General features: G+C 37.8%; 2 protein-coding genes across 3 annotated transcripts; both read right to left on the reverse strand.

Annotated features, from left to right (window-relative positions):
- Window positions 1-7931: 7931 nt before the first annotated feature.
- LOC113753833 lies at window positions 7932-9218 on the reverse strand. Its single transcript, XM_027298092.1, has one exon. It carries the CDS (start codon window positions 9109-9111, stop codon window positions 8236-8238), a length of 876 nt encoding a protein of 291 aa, XP_027153893.1. The 5' UTR covers window positions 9112-9218; the 3' UTR covers window positions 7932-8235.
- Window positions 9219-10164: 946 nt separating this feature from the next.
- Window positions 10165-14123, reverse strand: LOC113751365 (zinc finger protein CONSTANS-LIKE 15-like). Of its 2 annotated transcripts, XM_027295350.1 has the most exons (4): window positions 12778-14119; window positions 11305-11505; window positions 10466-10725; window positions 10165-10355 (listed from the first exon to the last, which is right to left on the reverse strand). In XM_027295350.1, exons 1-4 carry the CDS (start codon window positions 13723-13725, stop codon window positions 10253-10255), a joined length of 1512 nt encoding a protein of 503 aa, XP_027151151.1. In that variant the 5' UTR covers window positions 13726-14119; the 3' UTR covers window positions 10165-10252. The 2 variants fall into 2 exon arrangements, with proteins under 2 accessions (XP_027151151.1, XP_027151152.1); XM_027295351.1 differs by lacking the exons at window positions 10165-10355; window positions 10466-10725 and adding an exon at window positions 11013-11173 and having other exon boundaries at window positions 12778-14123.
- Between the last annotated feature and the right edge of the window lie 2753 nt (window positions 14124-16876).

Genomic DNA, 16876 nt, shown 5'->3' on the forward strand with positions numbered 1-16876 from the left:
GTGACGCGGGTGCAATCCCCTATATATATATATATATATAGATGTATACAAAGTAAATCAGTGTACATATTGTCGTGATTGAATCCATTACAAAGATGTAAAAGCTAAATTTTAAAATTAAATTTCATATAATTGTCTTTCATCTAAAGTTGACAATTTATCCGATATTAATGTATATAAAATCATTATTTTGGTAATCCAAGGAAATGTGAAGAGGAGGACAGGAGGAGGTTTGTGGTGTAGGTGAGGTATATTAATATTAGTAAGGTTAAACATATAAAACCCCCGCGAACTATTGCAATAGTTGCATTTTAGATTCTGAAATATTTTAATAGGCACTTTATACCCTTGATCAACTAAAGAATAATACAAAAATTAATTTTGTACACGTAATTGATGAAATAACCAATTTATCTTCCATTCAAAACTTAAGTGATAAAAATATCATTTTGGTGGAAAAAGATCACTACTTTAAATTAACTAATTTTCACATTATATCAAAAAGTCTAATTTTTAACACATAAAAAATCGCTTTAATTGAGAATTAAGACTATTGGGGTCAAAATAGAGGCAAAATATGGAAATATTGAGTGATTACTGTTGCAATTTTTAAAAACTCGCATAATTTTCTTCAATACATCATAATGCCATAATTTCATATAATCAGCAAAATTTCACTGAAATATTCACAAGAATAAAATTGGAGTAGAACTCAAAAATTTTGATATGAATCCAATACAATAAATTGCAATAAACTTTGAATACCGAACTGAAATTAAAACCCACATATCAGTAAACAAAATATTAGACTTAAAATTTTCAATAAAACAACTAAATTATTTACTTTTCCTTGATAACAACTTTTTTCTTACTTAGGCTAACTTGAAATATGTAGTAAAATAGGGTTGTTGAGATTATTGAATTGAATTTATTCCCTTTCTTCTTCTTTTTTTTGTTGTGCTTCTTTTGTTTTCATTGTCATTGAAAGTGACTATATATTTTATTTTTATATTTTTTAGTTAGAATTTTATTATCAAGTGAAAATTAATCCATTTAAAGTGACAATTTTTTCTACCAAAAAGGTTTTTTTAATCACTTACAAGCTTTTAATGGAGGATAAATTGATCATTTCAATAATTATTTGGATGGAGTTAATTTCTTATTATTTTCCGATTGACTAAGGTGTAAAGTATTTATTAAAATAGTTTAGGTTGCAAAATGCAACTAACCTACTAATTCGTGGGGATTTTATGCATTTAACTCTATTTATTAATGTAGATAGAATTAGCAAAGAGTACGAGGGAATTTGTTTCTCTTATGTTTTTAACTAAGTAGGCACTAGCACTATTTATCATGTAGTTCAATTCTAATTACCGTTACGAGTCATGACATGTCTTTCAAAGGTTTTTTACGACTTACAGAGGTTTTTTACGTATTTGTCCACCAATATATCTCCCTCATCCGCAAGAAGATTTAAACATACGACTTTTTACGAGAACGTGCCTTGCCCTTGTGCCCTTGTGACTAGTTTAGTCCACCTTCTTCCTTTCTTTATTGGTATGGGCTCGGTCAATCAATTCCCCCTTTAGTCTTTGATTCGATAGGGAAAGGGAAGAGGAGGCAAAGAATCTAATTCCCGATGGTGAATATTTAATTATTTATGGAGCCCACCAGAAAAATTGACCATCCATCCATCCATCCAACCAAAGTCCAAGCTTACAATCACTACTACTTTTGCCTCTTTTTTTTTTTTTAATCGCCTTCCAGAGGTTTTGCCGTGTTGCGTTATGCGGGCAGGTCCTATCTATCCCCATCACAAAACTTGCTTTTCACCGGGCATTTATTTATTTATTTATATTATTTGGCACGAAATTGAAATGTACGTAGGTAATTTTTTTCCCTTTATTTTGGCGGAACAAACATTAATTCATGACGGAAAATGCTACCACCACCCTTGTTACAAAAATCAAAATGACTGCATAAATAAATAAAAAGAGTTTCTGTTTCCCGGTCAAACTGCCCTTCTGTTTTTCGCTTTCCTGGCCCCTTGGGGGGGACGGGGGAATGTTCGAAACTCTCCGGGTTGAATTTCCAATGGCCCCCGCTGGACCTGTGGAGCTACAGAGACAAGAGTCCAGAGATGAGACGGGAAATCGAACACAACATTGAAGTCGCTGCTTAGAAATTAGAGTGGAGGACGGGTCCGGCGTGCAAGTTTTTTTTTGTCGCCCTTAAATGCAGGTTCGAATTCTTTATTCGAGTCACTACGTACGCTACACTACTCGATAAAAAGTGATTCTCTTATTCTAGCACATTGAAGCATCATCTTCGATGGGAATCTGACACTGAATTCCATTAGTTTTTCTTTTTCCCTTTGGGAAAAAAATTACTACTAATGAATATCTCAAAACAATTTCCTTTTTTTTATTTCTCTTTGCAAAAATATTAGTAATTGAATATCTAAAATCTACGTGGTGTGGTGTTCTTTTTGTGGATTGACATTTCGTCACAGATTTAGGCCATGTTGGGAAGGGAAGAAGGACGATGTTTTCATACTTGTGTTTGATGGTGTGTACTTCCTTTTTTGTTTTTTTTGTTTTCCCTGGTCGGCAAGGGCAATTATTTAACGTACTCTTTTTTTTTTTTCTTGGTGGCGTACGTACTTGAACTTGATAGTGCTGCTACTACCGCTACCCGACAAAGCCTCAAATTGTCGATCAATTTGCCAAATGCTCCGAGTCTGAGGGAGGGATGGAGGATAGTGGCGATGTACGTATCCAATTACGCCTTGTCGGGATTGATATGAATGTTATATTCTCTACATACTTACAGGTGCGTGCATATAATCGTATAGCACTCAAGTGTATTTAAATATATTCAAATTTTAAAAAATACAATAATTTTACACAATTGTAACAATTTGTAATTTTAATATTGTGGCTGCCGCTATTCCCTAGATATAGGACCTGTTCTCAAACGATGATGTCACTCTCTTGATCTCAACTTTTAACTGTTACAAGCTCACTTATTTTCTTTTAACAATTGCTTCTAAAATTACAGTTATTAAATTTTATTTTTTATTTTTGGGACGGAAGAAAAAGAACAAAGTAAGTGCTTTTAGATTCTGATTCTCCTCCTGGAAAATCAAAAGCAAATAATAACGTGCGCATTACATTACTACATTCATGCAAGAAGTACTACTGACTCTTCTCGCATAATAAACCACGGCCACACGGCCATCGTGGGATATGATAGATGATGTAATCCAGCAGGGTTCGCTGCTATGGCATGGTCCAAAATCCAAATGCAAACCTGGAACAAAGAATATTGATCGGTTTAGTCGCCATACGTACGTATTTCAAAATTTATTAGCATGAGATACTCTATTGATCTTTCACCTGGCTTTTGTTCTTTTGTCGTGGGCCCATTTTGCCATAGAGGTTCTTTTGTTCAGTTCTGATTTCTCTTCCTTTAAAATAAAAAATAAAAAAATTCTGGTTTCTCATGTTAGTAATGGACGTTGGTGCCTCTTCCTTAACATGTTCATACTTACTTTTGTATTTTTAAAATGAAAGCACTAGGCTTAGTTATTTCTAATATGAGATAGTTTTCCATAAAACACCTAAACTATCGTCTTTGCACGATTTCCCCCCCCCCTCAACTATAAATTGTTACAAATAAGTCAATAAACAAAAAAAAAAAAAAAAAACTTACTTTAAGGACTTTTATCAATTTTGGCAGTTAGAGATGACGGAATTAGGGGTAAAACTGATCAAACAAAAAAATCAACCCACTAAAACAACCTAAAAGCCCTTGTTGACTGATTATTCCATCAAATTATGGCTAGAAAATATGGAAAATGAAAGAAGATGAAGAAACACAAAAATTTTCTGTTATTTGTTGACTTGGTATAGTCTGTTTTTAATCAAAACACAGGTTAATTTTTCTATTTGGTCAATTTTGCCCTAATTCTATTACATTTAACACCCAAATTGATGGAAGTCCTTAAATTAAGTTTTTTTTAAGGGCTCATTTGCGACAATTTCTAGTTGAGGGGACAAAACCGTGCAAAGTGAACAAATTAGGGGCTTGCTAGAAAGTTTCCTCTTTTAATATAAACCTGGATTGGACGGTATCAACTTTTCTAAGGAAAAAGTTTTTAGTTGAATTTGTATTCATCCTTGAAACTATATAACTACTTGTTATTTATATTTTTGTAGGAGTGGTGCTATTTTTGTGTAATTAGGATAAAATAATTGTAAATCCAAGAATATATGTGTATATTTTCCATCGTCGGATCTACTGATTAATAACTCCTTCGAATCCAAATATTACGGTGAGATCTGTTGAATAGGTTAAAAAAATTTCAAATTTGACAATTAAAATCTAAAAACTCGGGTCTAATGGTGGGGAAAAAATGAAAAAACTGCCTAAAACTCACACTAGGAGAGGAGATTCTATCTCCTGGGAGAGAAGAAATTTGCTAAATTTCTTAGTGAGGAAAAGTACAGGAAAATTTGCTAAATTTGTGGTTAATTAAATAGACACATACTTAGTGGGGATGCTCAAGACGATGATGCGTCGTGTGTAGTGTGTAGTGTGTAGTGGAGCACTCCCAAGTCCCAACCCCACCCGTCCTTTTAAAATACCCTGTGCGCATAAGGTTCTCAGTTCTGTCAACCACCATGGTTATGATCAAAAGCCACCAAGATGGACGGGATGGAGACTGAAGACATGAGAGAGGTGGGGGCAGGCTGCCCGAAGAACTTGCCGTCCATTAAGAAATCTAACAACTGGGAAGAGCTAAAAATCTCGCTACCTTTCTCTTAAAAGAAGCGACAATTGACTAATCTGAGCGCTAGGAAGAGCTTCTTCTAGTATTCAGCTTTTGGACAAAACTACGTTGATATGGTAGAAGATTTTGAAAAAGATGAACCATTGAAAAAGCCTTCTTGCTCTGCTTTATTAACGAGTAATAAATGGCTTCCCATGTGTAATGGGGGCCATGCCATCAGTCAAGTACCATCAGGTCACTTCCTAGGGAGGACAGGCCAGGAATGGATCACATTAGCAGATTAAAGCATCATTGACCGTTGACCTCTCAATCAAGTTCGTAACAGATCTAATCAGTGGCTGTTTTAAGGCCCACCATGCGCGACTGCATGCATGCATGAATTGCAGCACTGGGAAATTTTGAATTGGAGAAGACGCATAACTTCTTCTTCTTCCTCTATGAATGCTACTACGTGCCAGATCCAAAGGATTCAACAGTAGGAGTCCAATACAAAGTGGTGTTGAAACTGATTATGTGCAATCCTCTACGAATGCTTGGACCAAGCTCACCACTTCGGACTAAGACTACTGAAACATAAAGAGGGGTTAGGGGAAGGAAATATGCGTGAAGTATATTAGGAAGTCTTGAGTGAGAAAGGGGAAAAAGAAAAAAATAAAAAATGAAACAGTGCACTCTTTATTACATTACGGATTACGAATGGTATGGTATTTCACTTTGGAAGTTAAGAAGGCAAGTCATTTTGTTTTGTATTAGACGGGGTATTATTTAAAATAATTACTTTAATATTTTTTTGTAACATGATATATATAAAATAAAAAAATATATTTATATTATAAATAAAATATTTATTGAATAAAAATGAACCTTCCAAACGCTCTCGTATCCCAAAGCCACATTTGACGATATTTGACCAATGATGCGTCTCGTTGAAAAATAAAAAATAAGAAGGTGGATCTTTTGGTTTCAATTATTAGTTCAGGCCTCCGTGTTTTCACAAAAGGGAACAAGTTCCCGCTCTTATCTTTGTCAAATTCGTAATCATTGCACACCAATTGGATTTGTTGTTTGTTTCTAGTGGTTAGATAATTTCCTGGGCAAATTTAAAAATGATTATGTTTGGATAGTAAATTTTTTTACAAATATTTTTTACTTGTATTATAAACACATTTTTCAATCCATATTTTTATATTCCTAACTATCTTTTTATCTTGTATGCATCACATCATAAAAAGTACTATAGTAATTATTTGAAATAATACTCTAAACCCTAAACAAAGCAAACCAAAAAAAAAAGAGCATTAGAGTATATAAAAATGATAACTTAATTTTGTTTGGGGAAAGGGAGATTAGGATGGAGTGTTTATTGCTAATTGTCATCACTTCCATTGTAAATTCGACATATTGATAATTTGCTCGCTGGGTTTGATCATTGATGGAGGTGTAAGATGTGGACGGTAAGGATAAGATTGAATTTGTCAAAACAATTTTTCTGAGTCCGTTGTTTCCTTTGTCAACTAATTTCTTACCCTCGTGACTGCCTGTAGTCAGGAGTAAACATTTTGCTTAGAGTAGGTCAACTAATTTTCTTTTTTTTTTTGTGGTTTGAAGGAAGAGTAGACCAAAGTTCAACTAGATAAGTCAATTGTTGCTGGTGTCCATGGCCCATGGATTTGACTGACGTTGGGAAAATGGACAGAAGGCCCATCGAAGCGTGCAATTCTTCAGCCCAGCCTCCAACTACTTAATTAAATTGAAGGCAGCTAGGCCGGTCAAAACTCGCGAATATCCTTTTATATGTCAACTCTAGCAACTTCCTCAACAGCTCCATTATACCCCCGGCGCGCGGACACGAGGGTCAAAAAAACCACAGAAGATTGATCGATCGATCGAATCGCCAAATGGTCATGCCTTTGATCCGATTTAATGATTAACCCAAAGAATCAATTGAATCACTTAAGCCCTGTCAAGAACCGGTAAAAAAAAAAAAGATAAAAATTGAGAGGTTCAACTGATTTTTGTTAAATTTTTATTTGCTAAAATAAATATTTTAATTTTATTCAAAATTTTTAATACTTAAATAAATATTAAAACTTTGAACCGAGATTGAACCACCGATCGAATTGAGAATCGAAAGGTTTCCGGTTCACCCTCCGGTTCGAGTTTAAAAACACTGCTAAGAGACTAGTAATAGTAATCATTCATATGCAAGTGGAAACGTGATACGCATTCACAGACGGAGGGATTAGGGAATGCATTTGCCAAGAAGAAACCCAAAGTACTTATAGCTACTGTTAGGCTCCAATGAGGCATTGTTACTACTCTACTGCTACTTAGTATAGTGCGATACCGTCTAATCTGCATTTTTATCTTTCCCTCTTAATTAATAGTGTGAAAGTTAATATGAAATGAAGATTAGAGGTGCAGGGACATATAAATGGCTCTTTGGACTCGTACAATTTGCAAGGGGGCCCGGATGGCTGATGACCGTCCAACCTCCTCCTGCACAACATGTAATGTAATGTATAATGCCACCATTATTACGGGGAAGACTAACAATTAATTGATGATTCATTAAACCCAAGAAGTCACGAGTGGTGCTGTTGGAATTAAACAAACATTTTACTCTCTTCACAAAAGTGCTGCTACGAATGTTGTTGTAGCGTTGTTATGCTTGCTCACAAAAAGCCAAAGTAACTGCTGCTGGGAATCCTAATCCATTATATTATGGTGGTAGGTAAGAGTAGAGGTCCATCTTCCGACTGTTTTTTTTTTTTTTCTGGAGGGTGGAGCCTGCTGCGTGCAGTGCAAGTCTGATTTTTATTTACTGTAGTATCAAACAACAGAGGTGTGAGGCGATTAAGGGGTGGGTTTTAAACTCTCCATTAAATATCCAGCCGCGTTCATTGTTCAGCCGGCCTTTATCCTCTGCGCAGCGGTCGGTCGGTCAGTCATCAAAATGAATAAATATCTCCCGGCCAACCCGTTGCCCACATCCACTTAAACGTGAATATTGATTTCCATTAATTGATTCCCTCCCCCCGGCCGAAAAAAAGATGTAAAAGGAAAAAAAAAGCACTCTGTGGAAACGGGAACGACTTCACATGCAACTAGAGTAGTATTACACCACAGCCAGCAGAAATCCAGCACGCCCCTACAAAACATGCGTGCCTCTGCCTCTCTCGGGTTTCCTTCATCCAATCCAGCCTATTTGGCTTGGATAATGTTTGTGGACTCCTCACCACTACGACAGACGATCCATACGTCTCTTTGGTGCCCCTACTACCTCACACACGCACGTATACATTTGATTTAAATAAAGAATGAGAGAGCAGAAAAGAAGTGATTAACAACCAATTTGCTAAAAAATCTCTGTATTGGTTTTGGGAGGTATGAGGAAAGTGACTGGTCTCCCTCCAATCCAAGGTGCAGACGTAGAGACACTAACAAGGAGAGGTGGCATTCTGCCGCAAGCGCCGCATTGGCCAGCCAAATTGTTCATTTGGAAGCTCCACGCCTAATGGCTTCATCACACAGTATCCCTTGCTTGAGCTTGAGCAACAACCAGTTACCCCGCTCCTCATCGCGCTGCAACCGTTGCTATCATCTACTACCACCCTTCTCCTTTCAATCTCATGAAGTTTTCCAGCTCTCTTCCTCAGATTTTGCCTCGTCTTTGCACCATTACCATTCAGCCCGTTGTCCGTTCTTTGATGTCTCTGAACTGGGATTGGCATGGCCTCCAGACCCATCAATTTAGCCACCACTCCAGGCCTACACCACACCACGCTCTCTCCACCTATTGTAGCCGGCAGCTCTCGTAATTTCCGCACTTCTGAGTCGAAACCGTCGCCACACAAACCTTTCCTTGATCCCTGATGGCAGCCGAGCGAGTTTCTTGCACCCGTGCTGAGGGGCACCATGTTCCGAAATGAAGATCTGTACATGGCATCTTTTCCATCCAGAGAAAACCGAGGGTACTGATTTAATGCGTTTCTTGCACTCCGCAGAATGTCGGAACTGTTGACACAAGACATGCGGTGATGCCGGTACTCCCCATATTCATCAACTTTTGCTCTTCTTGACGCTGCCTCTTCCAGCTCTAACTGCAGTATCATCTCCTCCAAGGTTGGTTGCCTTTCCCTGGAACCGGAAGTGACAGCATCCAAATACGGGGAATCAATATATGCCGAACCCTGCCCCATTTTTTGCTGATTAAGGGTGGAAGTTGATCCGTCACCGCTGCAAAAGTGTTTAAAGCCTTTTCTCATCTTAGCACCCAAAGCATTCTTGAGGAGAAAGAAGGACAAATCCTTCATGCCTTCCAGCCGCGGCTACAAAGAACCATTGAGAGATTTCATGGGCTTAAAATGTTGTCATGCAACATCACAGCTGAAGTTAAGTTGGAGGAGAGTCATGGAAAACAGCGTCGTGATTTGAATCAATAGAAAGCGGTGACTGTGACCTTTTTTCCACTCAGGATGGCCATAAAAGCTTTCACATGATAAAGGAGCGGGGGGTCTCACGAGTTTTCCATCCCGAGCTTTAAAGTCTCATTACATCTGTTTGTTGAGTGCTTTACCATTGATGACCAAACTCAAAAGCATCACACTTAATACATCACCGGTAAGCCAACCAGAAATACACTCTTTTCAACTATGCACCAAAATGTGGAAACCATTTAACCAAATAATTCAACGAAGTATCCTGGGAAAATTTACACACTGATATTACTCATTTATCTTAACGTCTCAGCTGGGACCCCGTGAGCGGTACATGGTCCATAAAAGTAACGTCTTTCATCCGAATTTCCCCCAGGGTGCGCGCGCGCGCGCCTGGCTGTGCTTTGCAGGTTGATTTTAAGTTCAAGATTCGTCAAAGGCTTGAAAATGCTCAATAAGTAACTGAACACGATGACGGACTGATCTACACCCCTGTTTGAAATGTAAATGGACAGTGTCTCTAGGAGTGAGACAAAGCATCAAAGAAAATTCAACCAGAGTCACCGATAAGGAACCCCAGTCAAGCCTCCCTCCCATTTGTCTTCGTGTGCACCTATAGTTCTAACATTATTAACAATTAACAATCAGATGTGGAGAAGTCATAATCAAGAAAGGTTATGTGGTGCAGGCTTCTGACAAAGCCTCTTAACCTGCATAGTGGTCAATGTTTTACCAGCCCAAAAGACAATTCACTTGAAATGAAATACAGAGATTACCACATATATGTGATGCGTAACTGCTTGAGTGCAATCCATGAGACTCTCCATTCCTCTTACATCAATGGATGCATGAGAGAGAGTGAGTGAGAGAGAGAGAGAGAGAGCTTGAGAAATCAAAGAAATCATTGGGTCCAGTAGAAAGGCAGACAGCTACACAAAATTATCATTTTATAGGAGAACAAGGTTTTATACATACTCCAAAAGACGTGCTAAGCCTCAACAAGTCATTCAAAATAAAGTTATCCATCTGGAGCATCACTAGCCTTAACAAACCGACCTTTAACTCGCTTTCTAGTATCAGCTCTTGCTTTCCTTGATTCATACCGGATGTGCTTATCATATCTAGTAAGACATAGACACGAGAAAATGCAAATGAATTTCTGTTTTCTTGGCAAATAGAGCTGCCACTGAAGAAACAAGTTAAAAAGAGAAAACAAGGGGGATGAAAGCACCTTCTCATTTTCTTTTTCTCCTTGTAGCGTTGCATTGCATTACCTCTATTCTTTGCCAATAGCTCCATATCAACCTTGGCTGCTGCAGCTGTCGTGCTTTCACTTTTCACCAGAACAGTTTGTTCCATGAGATCGACATCTTTCAGACCACCATAGCATTTACGTTTACCCAAACCTGAACCTGATGTTGCCCTTCCTATTGGTAAATTGTTGCTCTCTGACGTCGCTGGCCCCTGGCTTGCGATAGGATTATTAGAGTTGTGTTGTAAGGGATAAAAAGTTAGTCAATTAAGAAGGGGAAATGTAACTAATATCAGATTAGATGTGCAAACTAAGGACATATTGACCAACAGAGGATATTACAAGCACAAAAATTCCACTGAGCCATTGTGCTCTCCTCCAAGTAAAAAATCCAAAAGCTTTTAGTGCATATCCTCACAAATCCCAGTCATTAAGACATCTTCAGTCTGAAAAGCTTCCGTGCCCAAGAGTTTGACTAACTTAATTCCCCCCCAAAAAAAAGGACATATGTTTCTTCGTCAAGATCAGCCAGATCCAAAATCTTTGGTTGGTGGATGCAGTATATATCTTAAGTGCTACATGATTTAGCAGACTGATAAATCACGTAGCACACAAGTCATGTAATGCATCTAGCAGTACAAGTTTTTGGATCTGGGTGATTTGCCTTGCATAGAGAAAGCCAAGCAACTACAAATGAGATCAAGTCAGAAGCAAATCAAAGCCTTTGAATTTTTAAAAATCCAGTTGCCAGGCAAGACTCGCTGAACACAACAACTAAAGTAAAAAATTCACATATTTCCCCAAGCAATTTGACTTACGTTGAATGCTGCCATATCCTCGTTTACAATCGAGCAGTTCAATCCAGACAGTTCTAATCCTCTTGTAGTTGCTGAGGACGGTTCTTTTAGAAGTTCACTATAACTTTTCATCATAAATCCCACTTCATTAGCACTGTAGCCTACTTCCAGTGTATTAGATTCATCATTGCCCCTCAGCTGTCCTAAATTAAAATCCCATATCTGCTTGCAGCAAAATTTTACAGTTACAAGTCATGTGCTAAAAAACTTCATTCTAGGTTGGACAAAATAGTAACAGAAAAGCATACTTGAAGGAAATGCAAAGGAAACCAAACAATTAAGAAGGAAGAAAACAACAGGCACTTATGCAACAATAGGTTATTTGTTCATCATATTAAACTAAGCTCCACGACTCAAGAACAAGAGCATTATCATTACATACTAATTCACTTTTCTGGAATAAAACATGTTTATTCTCAAGAATACAAATAACTCTTGCTGAGAAAAGAAAAAAAAGAAAAGGAGAATCCCACCCTAAGTTGAAAAATATATTGCTAATCCCAGGACTTTTCTGGTAATTCAGCAGCTTATATTACCATTTGGCTTCCAATAACGCTGATATAGAAGACTATGTTGACTCACAAGCAGGCGCGTGAAACATCCAAAATGTATGATTTTAAGGGAGCAGGTTGATAAAATGGTGTGAAGAAAGTTACTGGCATCCATCACTTCTGATTTGAGTGACTAACTTCATCAGATTAGAATAAAGAGAAAAGCAAATAAAATGGGGAAAAAAAAAAAGACATGATGCCTATAACCACAAAAAAGACATTTGTGTGGTTTTGGGGGGGGGGGGAGAGAGAGAGAGAGAGAGTCTCTGGACAAGACATGTTTGCCTATCCCATAAATTTCTTTGCAATATTATACACATGCCATAACCACACAAGGGCAAAAAGTAACCTTTAACATCTGAATCTAATTCAGCATCACTTTCAATACAAAGCCTACCTATTTTTCATTAAATTGAGGAACTAAATTAGATGATAAAGCACCAAGAAAAAAAAATCTAAATTCTCAAACCCTCTCAACAAGCCAAAAGAAATAAAAAGAAAAAGAAAGAAAGAAAGATCTTCAAAAGCTACAATGGTACTAACAGTTTGCTTCCTAGAGATGAATAATCAGTTACTACATTATAGCTGTTAAAGAAGGCTGTTAACTACCAGAAATTTGACGTGCCATGAACACCAAAATTGAACATCCGGACCTCTCCCGTCTACACATATACATCACCAGAACAAAACTAAATTTTACTATTCGGAATTTGAATTGGGTTACAATTTAGTTAGAGTGTATTGATTTACAAAGGCAAATAAGATAGTAGCAACAAATAGGAAGAAAGACAGAGACATTACACAATTCATTTAAAGCGGAAGAAGTAAAGAAAGTATCATACTAACTTATTAAGAGTAAGACACAGGTTGTGAGAAATAAAACCTGAGTGGATGGTTCACAAGCAGTGGTGGTCCACATGTTCCTTGCCACCGTCCGATCACGCTCCTTGGGAATGGCCGGCGTCTGCATCATAAGCAAGGACATGAATGGAGCATTCTGTTGTTCTTGTTGCCGCTGATGCTGCTGAGGCTGAAACTGCTGATTCACAATGCCCACAACCCCATCACCACCATTTCCCAATCCGCGGACCTCCTCATTTCCCTGCCAAACCCCACAACAACCGCCACCACTGGCATTAGGCGTACCAGGTCCCAATTCCTCGCCGCCGCCGCCGTCGGCCATATCCCTCTCAAGCAACCCCATCAACTGCTTCATAATCACCAGCCTCTGCTTCCCACAGCTAGGGGAAGTATGCTTCTTCATCAAATCGGGGCCGCAATTGGAAAAGATAACAGCAGAAGAAGGATTGTTATTATCAGTGGGGACCATCAAGTCCTGCAACAGAACCGAAGGGGAAACAGAAACTTCCTTGGGCAGCGTCCAGGACGAGTCCAGAAACCCACCTGCAGTAGGGGCAGCAGGAGCCACGTCAAACCAATTGGGGGGTTGGGAGGGCTTTTTATCCTGAAGTTCGAGACCCCAAGCGGAGGCAAGCTCAAGGGCAGAAGGGCAGCCAGAAAAGGGGTCAAGAGGGATGCGATCGTGGGCGGCGGAGACGGCAGAGGTGGCGTGGGCATCCCAGTCGCAGTCCTGGCAGAGGACGAGGTTGTCGGTGGCGCAGCGGACGGAGACGGGCTCGGAGGCACAGTTGTCGCAGATCTGGGAGCGGAGGTGCTTGCGGGAGAGGGCGTTGGCGGAGTGGACGTGGTGGTCGCAGAGCAAGCAGAGCTTGGCGGAGTCAGCTCGGCAGTAGAGAATGGCGGTCTGCTCATTGCAAAAATCGCAGGGGACGCTGCTTTCTGCAAGACTGCACCTTTTTGGGCTCACCATTTCTTCTTTCTTTCAATCAATCAATCTCTGGTGTCTCGACTCCACACCAATTTTATCTGTAACAACTAGGGAAGAAGTAGTGGTAGTAGTAACTCAAATAAGTGAAGTGCGCTACACTAAAAACTAGTCCGTCTGCTAGTGCTTGCTCTCCTTTTTTTCTTTCTTTCTTTCTTTGTCCCTGCAGTTGTTGAGTTGAGGGGGGTTATTTTGCAGATGATTGATGCAGTAGCAAAGCAACCATTTTTATTCCGCGAGTCTGTAGGGTGGAGGAGGAGGAGTCTCCGGCTGAAGAAAGAGGGAGAGAGCAGCCACAGGCTCAATTCTGGGCTATACTTATTTTAAGAGTTCCAAGAGGGAGGGGCTGAGGCGCAGAGGTAAGAAGACCATGTATGTACATATCAATGAACTGTGGTACTGCTACTGTATTCTTGCTGGCCATCTCTTTCTATCAAATGATACTAGTACTACTACTGATTTTTTGTAGTAAAAAATATCTTTACCTTTTGGCTGAGTTGGCATCATCATCATCATCTTCTTTTCTGCTTGCCAACAACAGCACCCAAACAATTTCTGCTTTCCTTTACTTTCTTTTGGCTTTCATAAATATAAATATTCTTTCAATACATTTTTTTTTTTTTATCTTTCCAATCACATTTGTATCTCACATATTTCATATCGCAAAAAAAAAGTACTCTAACAATTATATATCTAAATAATACCTTTTAATTGGAGTCTAGTTTGTTTGGATATATTTTTTATATACAAATTTTATTTTTTTTTGAAGAACAAAAATATATCACATCATAATAAAAAGTATTATAAATAAAAAAATTTATCAAAAATAATAAATCGCTTCTCCAAACACACTCAACTACTACTCACTAAAATTACGGATATAGCTAGTGACATTTTATTTATTTATTTATTTTTGAAAAAGATATAGCTAGTGATTCGATTACAGTTACGCAGATGGACCGGGTTAAAAGGCAAATCAAACGGAGCTAGTAGTATTTACATTTTACTCTCAGAAAATGGGGAATTTGTCTCGTTTGCGATCCTGCTCCTAGTAGGCTAGCTACCCGCCCCCCGAAAATTCATATCAACAGCTCTGCCCCAGTCAGCATTGCATTTATAATTAGTTGTAGCAGTATTAGTATATATATATATATATATGCTACTAATAATTATTATCGCTGCACAAGTACAACAACTCGCTGATATTCGCGGGAATCAGTTGTAGCAGTGACAACGCAGGCAAGTATAGAGGATTATTTGTTAAAATTTATTTGCTTACGTCACCGTTACAATTTTTAACATATTTTTTTATCTTTTTATCTCATATATATCACATCACAAAAAGTATTACAGTAAAAATATCTCAAATAATTTACGATCCAAACAGAGCCATTGTCTACTAGTAAGCAATTAAATCGGTCACATTAATTTAATTTATACATAAAGCAGGTTGGTCGGGAAGGATTGATCATCAAATACGACTACTAGTGCCACTACTTGATAAGTTCAAACCATTTTTCTACTGGACCCTTGTCCTCAACAAAACACAACATATGATGCAAATTTACGGTCTCCGTTACATGAAATCCAATCTAAACCAGAGAAGTCCCAGGACGATTTCAACACATGAACTTGGAAAAATTAATCATTATTGTAACTAAAGGTGTAGTCGAGTTTCTTGATTCTCCGAAGGTAACAGGGAAGCATTCAAGATCATACGCGCCTTTCGCATTCCATAAGCACGGTCATTATTAATCAATAATGAATCGTCGCCCAGTGCAAGATGTAATGAAAAAAATTAGAACGAAAACAAAAGCAAAAACGAGAAATAGATTATATATATATATATATATATGTATATATGCATGCATGCGAATTACGATAGAGCAGCGCAAATCGTCGTCTCAATTACAACGCGTTGGGATGGTATTAATAAAAAAATAACGCCTTCTTCCTGGATTTGATTTTGGAACAGCGACCAAACAGTGACTTGACGCGAGAGAGTAGACTGTTACGCTCTATCCATATAGGATATGCATCTCAAAGTCCAATTTTGTCGACTTCCTATATGGTCAAGTTAAGACATCCATCATCTTTCGTTTTTTGTCACATTTACGCTCTCTTGTTAGCAACTTTATCCTCCAGTTCTTGAGGGAAACTACCAATCTTGTTTCAATTTGTTGTTTCCAATAATTTTCTTGACATCATATTATTATTTATTAATTTGTCCTTAAGGGGTGATTTTGCCGGGTCTTCATGCACCAAATACTTTAATTTGATGCTGGAATAAAGAGTACATAAATAATATGCTGCCGTCAACCATCGCCTAAGCATGAAATACTACTCTAATTCCATGAGAGAAACAGCTCGCTCGCTCGCTAATTATATATAATTAAGTCGCCTAACTATCCGTGTGCCACAACAAATTGTTCATTTGGATTATGCTGCTATCATCATCGAAGCCATATCATATGAGAGCAGTCCATCACTCCTGCTCCATCTTTTTTGAGGTTCTTAGAAAGGGATAATTTCAATAACATCCACTGAGCTTTTTAGACAATTGTGGCCTCCTCCCGTCAATTTTCAGAAATTACACTTTATCCACCCCTAGTAATACGATCCAGTTCAATTGAAAAGCATTTTCTTTTTAAAAAAAATAAAAAAATATATATATAATATTATTGCAAAAAGGGATGAAATTTAAGAGGCGAAAAAGAAGAATGAGAGGAATTAAAATTCACAATTTTTAAGTTTTAAAATCTTAACTTGGACCACTAAATCGATGCCTCCTCAGCATTGATTAGTCTACTGTGAGGTTATTGATTTGTGTCTCAAATGCTCCTTTTTTTTTCATTATCTCTTTCCTCTTGTAAGGTTCAGAATTTTATTTAAATGAGAAAATAATTTAATAAAGAAAAAAAAAATGAAATTTTTTCATTTTTTCTGAACGCTCAAAAAAATTTTTAATTAAATTTTATAATAAACTTTTATTATAGTAGTAGTGAAATTTTATGAAAAAACACGGCGACAAAGCATCCAAATTGGTCCGCAAATGCGGCACATTTTTTGCTTGGGGAATGGAGACTTTTATTGTCAAAAGCGACCGAGAAAGCTTGCAACAATGACAGAAAAGGTG

Source organism: Coffea eugenioides, chromosome 11 (genome assembly GCF_003713205.1).
Source record: "Coffea eugenioides isolate CCC68of chromosome 11, Ceug_1.0, whole genome shotgun sequence".
Classification (NCBI taxonomy): domain Eukaryota; kingdom Viridiplantae; phylum Streptophyta; class Magnoliopsida; order Gentianales; family Rubiaceae; genus Coffea; species Coffea eugenioides.

What these genes read in the sequence shown, in the direction of transcription:
- LOC113751365 (XM_027295350.1), bottom strand. Translation starts at nt 13,725, where the DNA reads ATGGTGAGCCCAAAAAGGTGCAGTCTTGCAGAAAGCAGCGTCCCCTGC. An exon ending in CTTGTGAACCATCCACTCAG is followed by an intron (nt 11,506 to 12,777) that starts GTTTTATTTCTC and finishes TGCTGCAAGCAG; the next exon opens with ATATGGGATTTTAATTTAGG. An exon ending in GAGAAAAAGAAAATGAGAAG is followed by an intron (nt 10,356 to 10,465) that starts GTGCTTTCATCC and finishes ATGTCTTACTAG; the next exon opens with ATATGATAAGCACATCCGGT.
- LOC113753833 (XM_027298092.1), bottom strand. Translation starts at nt 9,111, where the DNA reads ATGAAGGATTTGTCCTTCTTTCTCCTCAAGAATGCTTTGGGTGCTAAG.